Source organism: Callospermophilus lateralis, chromosome 13 (assembly GCF_048772815.1).
Source record: "Callospermophilus lateralis isolate mCalLat2 chromosome 13, mCalLat2.hap1, whole genome shotgun sequence".
Classification (NCBI taxonomy): Eukaryota; Metazoa; Chordata; class Mammalia; order Rodentia; family Sciuridae; genus Callospermophilus; species Callospermophilus lateralis.
The window spans coordinates 31,948,377-31,961,796 of NC_135317.1; the positions used below are offsets into that span (position 1 = coordinate 31,948,377).

The following is a 13,420-nucleotide window of genomic DNA, read 5'->3' on the forward strand; positions in this document are numbered from 1 at the left end:
AGCAGGAGACGTCAGCAGGACATGTAGCAGCAGAGCCTAGAGTGGCCTAGTAAGGGCTTTGGATTTTATTTAAATGCACCTGGAATGTTGAGTGTAACAGGTGGAAATGTGAGAGGGATACATATAAATTTGTCCTTGAGTGAGTCCAAAATATCAATTTCAAAAATAGCATTTGAGTAGGTGGAAGAGGCTTAGGGCTTTTGGAGACAGACATCATTGAGTGATGATGTGTAGGCTATTGCTGTTCAGAATTCAATGCAATCACAAAGAAGTGACTTTGGGGGGGGAGGGGCACTGGGGATGGCACCCAAGGGTGCTCTACTATTGAACCACACGCCTAGCCCCTTTTTATTTTGAGACAGGTTCTTGCTAAGCTGCTGAGGCTGGCCTCAAACTTGTGGTCCTTCTTCCTCAGCCTCCTGAGTCATGGGGATCACAGGTGTGTGCCACTGTGCTCAGCAAGAACACAACACTTGGGTTAAGAGAGGGAACACTCCCACTAGGCTATGCATAGAAATGTTTATTCATATTTTGATTAAAATATACCATCTGCTTGTTACTAAACGGAACTATTGCTCAGCTTAGCTCATCTGGGTCAGGAACCCTCTATTCCTGTGGCGTATTGTTTTACCCAGGTTTTTACAGCTTTGAGTTCTTTCATCCCTGCAATGGATAGCAAAACTAACTTCAGAAACTCCACAGCTAGAAATGCAAGAACAGCAAGCTGAGTGAGCTGGGCAAAATGGCCAGTCAGCAGGAGAGGGCCACCTCATTGGGCTTGACTTCCAGGGAATTCCACCTTGGATCTGCCGCGTCAGCACTCAAGTCCCATCACTGGACATGCTACTCAATGTCCTAAGGTGCTTAGAAGAGAGTGTTTTTTTTTTTTTTTTTTTTTTTAAGTGTCTGTTCATTTCACCGACCCTCCCCCCCAAATAGGAATGATGGGAGGTGGTGAGTAGTTCTGCAAGGACAGGCAAAAATGCCACCTGCCTCACAATTCCATCCAGGGCCACAGCTGCATAAGCTCCTCAATTTGGTATTTTTATAGCAGGCAGTAAATACTGCAGTGAAGGAAGTGGAGAGATTTCAATGGAGAGCAAGGCTTACTCTGGTCTCTTCGAGGAAGTTCCAGAAATGACCACAAGGTGGCAGCAGATGAACAATCTTTTCCTAAACTGCTGTAGATTCTTGAAGGAATCTTACATCTCAAGTCTTCAGAGATTTTAGTGGATGATGTGAACCATAGGGACCATGTCAGTCTGCCCTACTCCCACACCCCCATCTACTGGCTGGTGTCCTCACAGAAGAGCATGGGTCTTTATGGTTTTGGGCAGGTCCTGCTATGGATCCCTCCATGTGTTACAGACCTTAATTTCTGTACTTATTAAATATTTACATGTCACTATATAGCCTTCCCTAAGTGCTATGCAGGAGGGGTGCCAACAGCAGGGCCCCACATCCAGGCTTCTTGAAGGGGTAGTGGAGACCAGAGGATGAATACAAGGCAGGAAGGCTGGAGGTCGGGGAGAATATTCCAGGTGGAGGAAAGGAAGCACCCTGTAGTTTTGGCTTGTCTGAGGAGCAGACTGAGGCAGGGAGGTTGGAGCTGTGAAGGACAAGGAGAAACCAGGTCCCATCCCGCAGGGCAGGACTGCCTCGCTTCACTCCCCCAGTGTCTCCCTTGTATGGGGTTTTAGAGGGAGCTGCAGAGTCATGGCCCCTGTCTCTGGAGTGTTAGGGACAGGACATTCTTTAACCAGGTTGGGGAAGGTGTGCCAGATCTGGTGAGACCCCTTCCACTGTGATACTCCTCATTTGTGAAGACAAAGGACATTTGACTGCAACCCCTGTGTGGTGATCTATTCATTTCTACAGGTTTTCCTGCCTGTCTCACTTCTAGGCAAGGGAGCTGTCCTACAGAATAGCTTTGAGATGATGTTAGATGAAAACAAACAAAACCTCAATAAACTACTTCTCAGAAAGTCCAGGGACTGTGCCTGGCAGGTTCCTTCCTGGCTCAGAGAAGACCAGGGCGTTGGATGAGAGGTGGCTGGGACCCGGCTGCCACTGGTCTGTAGTGAAAGGAGCAGAAGACCAGGGTGCGAGATGGACCAGAAAGGAAATGTAACAAACGTTGCCTTCCTCAGAGATCTAACACAGCTGAGCGCTCTAATTCATTCAGAATTCTCTGATATGTAATTTTAGAATCCAATCTGTGTGAAGGACAGCACAGTCCACCTTTAATTCTGCCTCAAACAAAATGGTTGCGGAGATGCGCTTCCGAGGACTCGAGGCCTTCTGCCCAGAGGAGGGCAGGACAGTGGCTTCCCGTGTTCTGGGTCATCTATGCTTGTTGCCCCACAGAGAAGTGCCAACTAGGGAAGGCGTCAAGAGGGCCCTCATTTCCTTGTGTCCATAGGAACAGGCTTGTTTAATATGGAACCATTGTAAAACCAAAGATGGGGACTGAAGAGGGGCCCTGGGGACAGAAACGAGATACCAGAGATGGCAAAGCCAGCCATGGTCAGCATGGCTGAGGGGTGACAGGAGGTTGTGGGGTGGGCAGACCAAGCTGGAAGATGAGAGAAACCGAGGCAGAGCTGGGGGCTGGTGACGGAGCAGAAGCAACGTGCCCAGCACCAACCTGCCTGATCCAGACAGGGAGCCACTGAGGAGGCAAGAAGGGCTCACGGGAAGAGCTAAGTAAGGAACGGGCTGAGGGCTCTTGGTTTTGACCTGGTGCTGCCAGCACTTCTCACCTGGGGGCCCGGGAACTTCCACATCACCCTCCCAACTTTGACTTGCAAGGTCATCTGAGACTGGCTTTCCTCCTGCCCATGAGCATGTGTTTCTCAACTCCCCTGCTATGTCCCCAAACCCTATGTCACATCTACGCTCCTGAAAGGGGTGGGAAGTTTTGCTTTATGCATCCACGTCACCTCACAGAGGCCCAGGGGCAGCGTGTGAAGTACATCACGAACATATCATTCACTACCCGGCACCTCTGTAACAAACACACCTGGAACGTCTCATTGAACCAAATATGAGGAACCGTTGTGGGAAATTCCAGAATTTCCAGAGGCTGAGGGAAGAGCCACACCTGCACTTTCTTAAAGTCAAGTTCTCAAACTGTTTCAACTCCAGAGATTTAAATACTATAAACATCAGCTCCTGGTGCACAAAGCTCTCAGGTCAGGTCTAGTCAGGACTGGAAGATGCCCACAGAATGAGAAGTGTCAAAACCCAAGACTATCTCTGAAAAAGGCACCAAGTAACTATCCAGTAGGAAGACAAATATTACTTATAAACTCCAACTTCTAAAGGACACAGTTGGAAAGTTAAAACACACACACACACACACACACACACACAAAGTGGTGGCCAAGCCAATACTCTTTTTTTGGGGAGGGGGCAGGGTATTGGGGACTGAATCCAGGGGTGCTTAACCACCAAGCCACATCCCCAGCTCTTTTGAGACAGGGTATTGCTAACTTGCTGAGGCTGACCTCGAACTCGAAATCCTACTGCCTCAGACTCCCCAGCCACTGGGATTGCAGGTGAGATCCACCACGCAGGGCTTGAGACAACAGCTTCAAGCATGAACTTTCTGCTATGTGGCAATAGTTAACTCACCTTTATTTTTCTTATTGCCCACTGCCCCTCTCAGGGAGACTGTGGTTCAGTCCTGCTACACCATTAGCATCACCTGGCAATTTGCACCTCTGAGCGCTTTCCAGGTGACAGCAGCCTACAGCCAGTTTGAGACTCTGGTAGGTAAATCAAGATTATGCTGATGAAAGGCTGGGCTTTCTTGCGTCCCTCTGCTGTGGGTGTGTGTCACTGTTCCTGTTTTTTCCTGTTAGCAGATCAGTTGGGAGAAGGCATCTGCAATCTGTGCTGCCTGGTTCTAAGTGGCAAGTCCCCCTCCATCCAGAGCTTCAGCAGTTCCACCGGTTGCCATTCACCTTTCCGAGACCTCCCATCCCTCCCTCCTCACAGTTATTTATGGATTAATCATTTACCCCTCCAGGTACAAATGACAAGAACAAAAATGAATTTAGGTTTCACAGGAAATTCCAGCCATGGTAGAGAATGTTGAGGCATAACTGAGCTCTATGTATGTCCTGAAGTGCCACCATCATGTGCAGAGGGGTCACCAGGCCAGTCCCATGGTGGCTCCTTATTGTGGGATCCTGTGCACTTGGGGGTTGATAATGAAGCCTGGATCCATCATTCCATGCCAGTGGTTTTCAGTCAAAGGAGAACTGCCACTCAGGGGCGATTCTGGGTATCTGTGGGAGAGTGTTTTAGTTGCTTCTATGATGGTGGTGGAGCTGGCATTGAGTGTGGTCACGATATTAGACATTTGCTCAGGAAGATGTGTAACAGGACCCACCCCTAGCAGGACCTGGTCACATCCACTGGCATTTTGAAAACCCTGCTATAATTATCTGAACCTGGGGCCGATTCCATTTTACATTTTTCTTGTTTTTTTTTGGGGGGGGGTACTGGGGATTGAACTCAGGGGCACTCAACTACTGAGTCACATCCCCAGTCCTTTCTTGTATTTTATTTAAAGACAGGGGCTGAGTTGTTTAGTGCCTTGCTTTTGCTGAGGCTGGCTTTCAACCTGCGATTCTCCTGCCTTAGCATCCTGAGTTGTTGGGATTACAGGAGTGCACCACCATGCCTGTTTTTTTTCTTTCTGAAAATATGCTATAAGTTTTCCAGAAATGTGTAAGACAAGGGAGAATCATGCTTTGTTTTGCCTGAAGTTTTTTTTTATTATTATTATTTTTAAAAGCACTAGTGAACAAATCCAGGACTTTGTATATATGTTAGGCAAGAACTCTACCACTGAGCCACATCCCCAGATCTGTCTGAAGTTTTAAAAAGGGTTGTTCATTGTTTTGAGAAAAGTCTCATCACCCAACATGTATGGTGTTCAAGTCCCCAGCGCTCCTCTGAATTTTGCCCTTATTATACAACTGTTAAGGCTTTCCATAATGCTTTGTTTTGGAAACTAGGAGAGTAGGTAGGATACATCAAGAATTCTCTCTCATATTTAAAACAGGATCTTAGATTTGATAGGATCAAAACTTGTTGAATTTCAAAGCCTGAGAGGCTGAAGTGTCTTCGTAAGTCCATGGTTTAAAGTCTCAGGAAACATAGCTCTAGAGAACCCCTTTTAGGAGGTGCTTGGAAGCAACTTAGCTATAGCACCCCCAGCAGGTGATTGAAGGTTACAGGAGGATTGCAGGGGGTCAGGCCTAGCGAGGACAGGAGGAGGACAGGAGGAGGAGAAGGCATCCCACAGATAACGGAGTTAAGCTTGGGCAGGACCTTGGTGTGGCCTGTCAAGGCAGGGCTTGGAAGGTTGGGGCCTACAGTGAGATGCAGAGGCATAAGGACAATAAAGTCCACACAGGGAGTTTGTGAGAATTAAAAAGCTGGACAGAAAAGGAAAGAGAAAAAAACGAAGAAGAATCAAAATAACCGCAATGTCTGTGAAACACCTAAGCATAATACCTGGTTCCTAATGGGCAACAGATGGTCGTTATTGCTGATACACTCACAGACCCAAGGGCTAAGGAATCCTTGTAAATCCTAGGCACTTAAACCAATAAGCATTTATGTTTAAACCTAAGGTAGGCAATGTAAACTCCTCCTTTTTTGACAGTGTGTTGCACATAATTAACTCTCCCGCTTCTGGGTCATCCAGGTGGGGACTGGTTTCTAATGTAGGTGTCATCTCCAGAGCTAGAGGAACCAGAGATCTAGCAGGGCCTGGATTTTTCTCCTCCACAGGATTTTGTGCTCTTGGGATACTTTAGTCTTTGGACGTTACCTGCTCAGCAGCAAAGATCAGGGACTTTGGTTGCATGGCTAGTGGCATTTTCCTGGACAATGTCTGGTTACTTTTGCAAAACTACCTTTCAGTTGGTTAAAGCAGTTATCATTTCTTTAACTCCCTCCAAAAAGGAGGGAGTTAAATGTCCACCTTTACAGAGCGCTGGAGAAGAAAGGAAGTTGGTTCAGAATTATAGAGTGGGCATTTGGGAAGAGGACTGGGTTTGCCTGTGAATCCATCCAGGAAGAGTGTGGGTAATGGCTAAACCTGCTGTGCCCAGTGGATGTGTCTTCTTTCCTCGTGGGTCTTGTTTCTGGCACTCTGCCCAGTGATGGGCACCATCTGGGCATCTAGATGGGCAATTTGGGAGCACCTGCTCCCCAGCCTGAGAAGGCAACTCCACAGAAGATTGCTTTTCTGTGGCCATGATTCCCAGGGCCTTGGCTTTTCTCCAAGTTTGTGTCAATGTCTGTTTTACACTGAAAAAAAAATCTAGTAGCAAGCAGCACTAAAAGACAAGCAGCTTCTTTAATGTTGTAACACTGTTAAAGGTTCTGTGAAGAAAAGACCCCTGAGGGGTCCACCACCTCCATGAAACACTAGAAAAGACCTCTGCTCTGGACTCCTGCAGCCAACCTTTAGAACTCAGCCTGGCCCATCCACCTCACATGTGAAGTGTGTTCATGCTCCCCCGCCACCCTCAACCAGGCCAGGAGCCTCAGCCACCATCACAGCTGTGATCATTGTAATCCTAACCTTCGTGGAGAAGCATTAAGTGTTAGGCCCAGCCTAAGAGTTCTGTATTTAATTCTCCCAACAATCCTACCAGGTAGGTTCCTTTATTGACAGAGGACGAAAGCAAAATGTGCTCGAAGTTGCACAACCAAGTGAGTCTGTTAAGAATTAAAAAAAAATCTGGAAATGCAGCAGTTCATCCTGCCTAACATCACACACTTTTGATGTTCAAGTGACTGAGGTGAAGCTGTCATTCTTTGTTAAAAAGTTTCTTTTTGTTTGGGGGGGGGGGGTCTCTTGGGAGTGGCCATGAGCCAAATAACCACTCTCTAAGAGAGTCCTGATGGGAGGTGGGGTTGGCTAGGGTCGGGGGTTGTTCAGGTGAGACACAAAGGATCAAAATGCACAAAACAAAAGAAATTCATTACTTACAGATCCTAGAGAGCTTCGGAAGCAGATGGGAGCTGACAGGAAGCCTGGAAGCAGCAGAGAGCTCCGTAGGCAGATGGGGGACAAGCGAGAGAGGATGAGGGTCCATGTCCTTATCAAGGCCCGTGGGCTTGCTCTGTGTTGGGCTTTCCCGTGGGGGTGTGGACTGGCTGGTTTGAGGAAAATGTAGGAAGGGTGAGCTTATTTATATGTTTCTGGTGTTGCCCGTTTGGCTTACCATGGTCAGCTGCTGTGAGTTGAGTTTTAGGTCAGAGAGATGAGGAGCAAATGGGGAGTTAATTACAAACAACCACGTGGGGAGGGAAAGTCTTCACTAGGCCAAAGGTGACAGGGTGCCCCTGGGCTTCCTACAAGGTATCTCAGACTAAAACAGGAAAGTCAAGGCACACAGTTTATGACGGGTGCCTTTTTGGTCGGTGTGGTCATAGGCGGCCTGTGCACACCTGGGTTGGGATCTGCACTCCGGCAGTTTCCAGTTTGCTGAGGAGGAAGCAGCAGTCAGGGGAGGCCATGGATCTGAGCTAAGCTGTCCCTTACCTGGAGAAGGGCTCTGTCCTGCAGCCTTACCTTGGCTGAAATGAACTGTTACCTGCATGACCTTGCCAAAGTAATGGGAAGTCTGAGGTCAAACTGGGATCGTGAGCCACCATGTGCTATTTAGCTGCTCACGGAGAATTCTCTTCATAGAGAGAAGCAAATACATCGGCATAGACTCGCCAGTTAATATGTATGTGTGTGTGTGTGTATATTACATAAAATAATTATAGTAGTCATTGTACATATATAAATTTAATGTAGTGAGATCAGGGGAAATGACTGAAATGTGGCAACCTTTTATACCTAAATGCTTGCTAAGTGCTAACACATGTGATTCCCGTTACCGTGATGAGACAAAAGAAAGTGTTTCACGTGAAAGCATCCCAGCTCAGGAACTCTGAGGTTTGGGATCATACAACTGGGTTCTGAAGTGTAAGTAAGACTTTACAATTTACACCAAGCCATTTTGGAGGAGGAAAAGAATGATAAGCAGATTCCTAAGTTTGTTTCTATAGTCAATTCATAATTTTGGTGTTTTCACCAACTTTCCTATTTTTTTAAAAACCAAAACAATAGTGTGGTATTTGCTAATATATTTCCCTCTAGACTAATGTCATTTTTTTTTTCCAATTGAGAACTCAAAAAATAAATCTTAGTGGTAAAGTCATTTTATTTCTATTTTACTTCTACCAGAAATGAAAGAAAACAGAGAAAGAAGTAAGAGGCTCTCCAGGAAGTGAGGGTGGAAACTCAGCAGGCAACCAGGTTTGCTTTCTCTTAGCCAAACCTTGAGAAGCCACAAAGAAGAGAGTGAGTCAGCAGGTTACATACAAGTTACGACACTTGCAATTAATTTATTAGGAACTCATCATTAGTCACCCCAGAGTTTTCAGAAAAGCAGTGTTGTCTGAGAGGTTGTTGAGTTACATGTTACTTATAATGCCCTCAAAGCCAAAAACACCTAACTTGGTAATAGTTACATTTTGTTCTTTGACTCGGAAGTAGTTATAGTGACAAGGTACAAAAAATAATAAGCATGCAGCCCTTTATTTAGTTTTGCAAAGTCTCTGCGCATAGTTCTGTATATTACATGACTGTGTTATACAAATACATTTATTTACAAAACACTCTAGCTGTGCAAACTCATTGCTTTTTAAAAATGTATGGATAGCCCCATTTCTGCCCATTCCAATATATCTTCTTAAAGCATGCATAAAAAGTAACTTTGGTGTGGGAAAACTACTCTATGTGCTATCACATACAGTATTTTTGTCTATTTATATATTTACAAAAGTTGATCAGTTTACAGAACCGTACAGAAGTGTACATTTTAAAATCCACAATGCAATAGTGTGGGTTACCAGGTGTCAGAAAACGAAGGAAGGGGTTCGATACTATAAAGAAAACAACCAGAGAATCTCAACATGTTTAAAAGAAAAACAAAAAGAAAAGAAAAAAAAAAAGCAAAGAAAACAAGCTTACTTGGGCTAGCAAATTATTATACATACTTTTAATGGCAGTGCAATAGTTTTGATAAACTGCTTTCTACAGAAGCCTCCCTATTGGCTTACGTAGAAGTTCATTGGCTTAGAGTCTAGCACACTACTTTCAAATGTACAATGCTATAGTATCAAAATGTTTTGGCAAAAAAGATCTTGAAAGGAACCATGAAGTTTTGACAAAAATAGAAATCTGTAATAAAGCTAAATAACACTAAAATAAAAGGAAATATTATAGTATCTGTTTTACAATTTATATAGTCACACTTGTGTATTTCTCTGTTCACTTCTAGTCTCCGTAATGAAAAATATTTTTATACAAAACATACTAAAGTTCTGGAATCATACATGTTTTACATGCTTAATACAGTTTCCCCCATCTCTCACACACCCTGTCCGCTCCCCAAACTCTCTTTTTGGTAGCAACATGCTCACTCCATTTGACAGGTGTCATTCTAGACAGTAAACACTACGTAGTTACAACAGCAACAAAGTAAAAAACAAACAAGCTTTACCGAGATCTATTAATCCAGTATTTAGCACAAACTTGTCATTAAGCCTCAAACAGTACAGCAATATGTTACATTCTCTTGTAAAAACAGTTGTTGCAGACTGCTAAAAATGAAAAACAAAACAAAACAAAATATGTAACTCCGACTTGGGCCTAACAGGATTTGGCCTTTAAGAGGTCTCCTTGGCTGTGGAAGGGGTGGCTTTGCTTGAACTTCCATTCTGTGCCTTGTAGCTGGTGAGGCTGGGAGTATGGATGGTCCTGATGCCCTTGGCACCTTGGCTGAGGGAGGTCGGGGAGGCAGGGGAGGGAGGGGAGGAGGAGGAAGAGGAAGGAGGGACTGCTCGGCCATTTTGAGTCTGCAGTGAGAATGAAAGGTGGTGACCTTTACCTGTGTGAGGGGGGCTCTGAAATTTTAAGGAGCCATTAGAGACAGAAGGGATGAGGGAGGCGGAGTGAGCGGATCGTCCTGTTTGAGGGCTGAGAGGGTTAGAAGTAATCGATGGTTTAGTAGCAGGCGGATTAGGAAGGTTAGAGCTGTCACCACTAGAAGAGGGCAGAGAACTGCTTTTCCCAGAGCTGGGGGAAAGGGCTGGAATCTTAGAAGCAGGTAAGGAGGGGGAAGTAGGCTTACAGTCCCCAACAGCTTTCTTAGCACTTCCATTAGCCTGCAAACAAAGATGGCGGAAGACAGTTTATCAGAAAGCTGGTAACACGATCAGCCCACAGGGCCTGGCAACACAGCCCTTCTGAGACTCATCCAATAAAAGAATAACAAAATAGTTCAAGGCCTGAACTAAGTCTTGTGCTTTTCTAGACCTGGCAGATCCCCCCACACCACCACCCCCAACCACCCACCCCAGTCCAACCACATAGCAAAGGATGTCCAGGCAGACGGAAAGGAAGAAAGTATGTCACATCACTCCAACTACCACTTCCCGTGGGCAAGGTTGGCCGTGCATTGGGATTATTATTATTGGGTTTGGGTGGGACACTGTGATGGGAGAGTTAATGTACTCCTAGAGATGCAGTCAACACAGACGTTAGTATTGGTGACTTTAAGGGCAGTTCAACAGCAGGTTGGTTTGTCTCTGCTTCCCAACGTGTTCTTGATGAAGCACTACATTCACCAACGGAAATTCAACTGGTCTGGCACCGTGTGTTAACAGTTAAAATTTGGAGTCACAAAGTAAAAGATGTTTTATTGCAAGCATGCAAGAGCGTGGTGAAAAGTTTAACAAAGGTTTTTTTTTTTTTTTTTTAAAGACTTTCTTCATGCCCCCAGATCCAGGATGTCTACTGTAAACCATAGCTTACAAAGAAAACATAGTATTTGGTATGAACTAAGTCAGTGACTTGCTTCAAAACGGAAATCATGTCCATCCAAAATTGGGTTTAAGGTAAAACTACCTGACGATATTGGCGAGGATCCTGCAGTTTGGATTGCTTGCCAGGTTTGTCCAGGCTTCCGGGTCTATTCTTGGAACTCATAGGGACAGGCATCCTGCTCGTCTGTGGGGTCCCACCGGAGCCCTGTGGGAAGGACCAGCGAGAGGGGGAAGAGAAAGAGAAGCACGTGAGTGGATCATCACCAAGGCTGCCCCCACTGTGCGCAGAGAAGGCTAAGGGGAGAAGCCAGAGCCCTACATGCAGGACAGATCTAGGAGACACCAACGTGGGTTAATTGGAAGAATCAAACAGAATCAACTGCTCACTACTGATCAAACGGATTTTAATGTGAGTATCAGAGCAATCATTTCCAGAGCCAATGGCTGACCCAGCATCCGGACGTTTACCCGACACCAATCAGCAACAGAGGTAAAAACAGAATCAATTAGCTGTTAGACACCTAGTTGTTGTTGTTTTGAAGGTGAGAAAGGATGAGAGAAGGGGATCATGGCGAACACACACAAAAAAACCACGAGCCACCTGAAAGGAAGCAATTAAATCACAAGACACCTTCGGCTAATGGTGATTATGGCAGGTTTAAGAAAAGCAGCTGGGTCTTGTCATTTTCCACCAGACCAAGGTACCTTACGTGAAGCTGAAGATACTGACGTGGGGGGCTCTAGGGCAGGGGGGGCTTCATCCAGAACTAGCAAGTTTCGGGGAGGGGCCTCGTGGGCTGTGTGGGATGAGCTTGCAACAGATTCTCTGTTGGAGGAACACGAGGTCTCGACTAAGGCTTTGGGACTCATTTCACTGATGGTACTTTCAAGCTGTTTGATGGTCTTCTCCAGGCTGTCCAATGTTCTGTAGGTATTTTTCCTAATTTCATCAGTTCTTGAACCCTGAACTGTGCTCTCTAAACTGGGCTGCTCCTGTCTCCTGGCCATATTTTTCGGGGTGTCTTCAGGTTGAGACCTGGTGATTTCGAATCGCTTGGCTTCTTTGTGCTGTTTCAAAGTGCCATCCTCTTCCTCTTCCTCGTAGACCACCACCTGCAGGGTCTTCTTGCCCGTCTTGGTTCCCGTGCGGATTGCCTGAGTGAGAGCAGCAAGTTGCTTTTTAGGGAACTTGAATTTAAATTTTTTCTTGGGGCTTTCAAACTGGTCCTCGGCCACGTCCCCTTTGCTTTCGGAATCTGGGGAATCTGCCAGGCTCAACTTGCTCGGCTCCGTTTGGTTCATGGCCTGTCCTGCCGGGGGCTTGGTCTCTGCTGATAGGGAGAGTGGCTTCGACTTCATCTCTGTCTGCTGTCCCACACTCAGACTTCCTGAGGCAACCTGCGTAGGAAACATGTCGGAAGCATCATTCTTGACGACGGAGTCTCCATTTTCCTCTTCTTCCTCCTCCTCTATCTTTTCTTCCGTCATCATTCTCTCCAATTCCTCATCGCATTCCTCAAAGATGGTGGAAAGTCTCTTATATGCAGACCGGATGTCCATGGGTTCATCAAAAATGATGATAACTGGTTTCTTGTCTAGGCACACGACCGGCTCTTCGCCTTCAGTCACCTCTGGGTGGGAGGTCATCTCTTTCTTGGTATCGATGTTGACTGTCTGCACATCTTGTCCCTTTTGGCTCACTATATCATGGACCTCCCCACTGGACAGCACCTGGACAGCGGTTTTGGTGATCATGAAGGCGATGTTGTCAGTGGCTGAATTTTCTTCAGTGGGAGAACCTGGAATTGAGTCTCCATCATCAGGAGGATTCAGGTTTCCATGCCTCGTCCCTTTGGGTCTTAGAACAACTTGGCTAATATTTGTCATGAGCCCATCTTGATCTTGTGTTCTGATGTCATGACTATTCGATTCTGTTGATCTGGCAGAGGAGGGAACGTGATACTTATCTGTATTTTCCGGTCCTTGTTCACCCATCTCTTTTGTCTTTCTGTAATTCAACTTCTGATTCTCAGGGTACTGCAGTGTTGAGTCTTTGGGCCCTTGGTTTATTTCATCTTCTAATGAGTTTGTGCCAGAGAAGCTGAAACAGACCTTTGGCATATTTTTCTGGGAATAGTTTCTACTGTCTCTATATAAATTCTTATTGGAAATGGAATTTTCCTTCATTAAGATGTCAGTTTTATATTCTGATGTTCTGGATGCATCAGAAATACTATTCTCCATTCCTCTTTCCCACTGAGGAGGGTCACTAGGTCTTAGAGCCCCTGCAGTAACCTGCAAGCAGAGTGGAGGAGGAAAACCACACACATTAATCAGCAATGGATCTGCAAGGGAAGGTAATTATCTGCATGGTTATCAGCTGGAACACAGATGTGGCGAACTCACCTTCTGTAATTCCATTTGGGGACCATTGTCATATTCAACATCAGATTTCCGTACATCTTCATGGAAAATTTCCAAATTCTGGTAGAATAGTGTAGGACAT

General features: G+C 45.6%; 1 protein-coding gene across 14 annotated transcripts in view; it reads right to left on the minus strand.

Annotated features, from left to right (window-relative positions):
- Positions 1-8,399: 8,399 nt before the first annotated feature.
- Kiaa1217 (KIAA1217 ortholog) overlaps positions 8,400-13,420 on the minus strand; it is a 458,856-nt gene continuing 453,835 nt past the window's right edge. For 10 of the 14 annotated variants that reach the window (XM_076832183.1, XM_076832182.1, XM_076832181.1 and 7 more), the window contains 4 exons: positions 13,321-13,398; positions 11,620-13,209; positions 10,997-11,119; positions 8,400-10,254 (listed from right to left, as the gene is read on the minus strand). In XM_076832183.1, coding sequence (XP_076688298.1) covers positions 9,757-10,254; positions 10,997-11,119; positions 11,620-13,209; positions 13,321-13,398 — 2,289 coding nt within the window. In that variant the 3' untranslated portion in view covers positions 8,400-9,756. Of the gene's footprint in view, positions 10,255-10,416; positions 11,120-11,619; positions 13,210-13,320; positions 13,399-13,420 lie in introns of those variants that run through there. The other 4 variants (XM_076832187.1, XM_076832186.1, XM_076832188.1 and 1 more) reach the window with 3 other exon arrangements.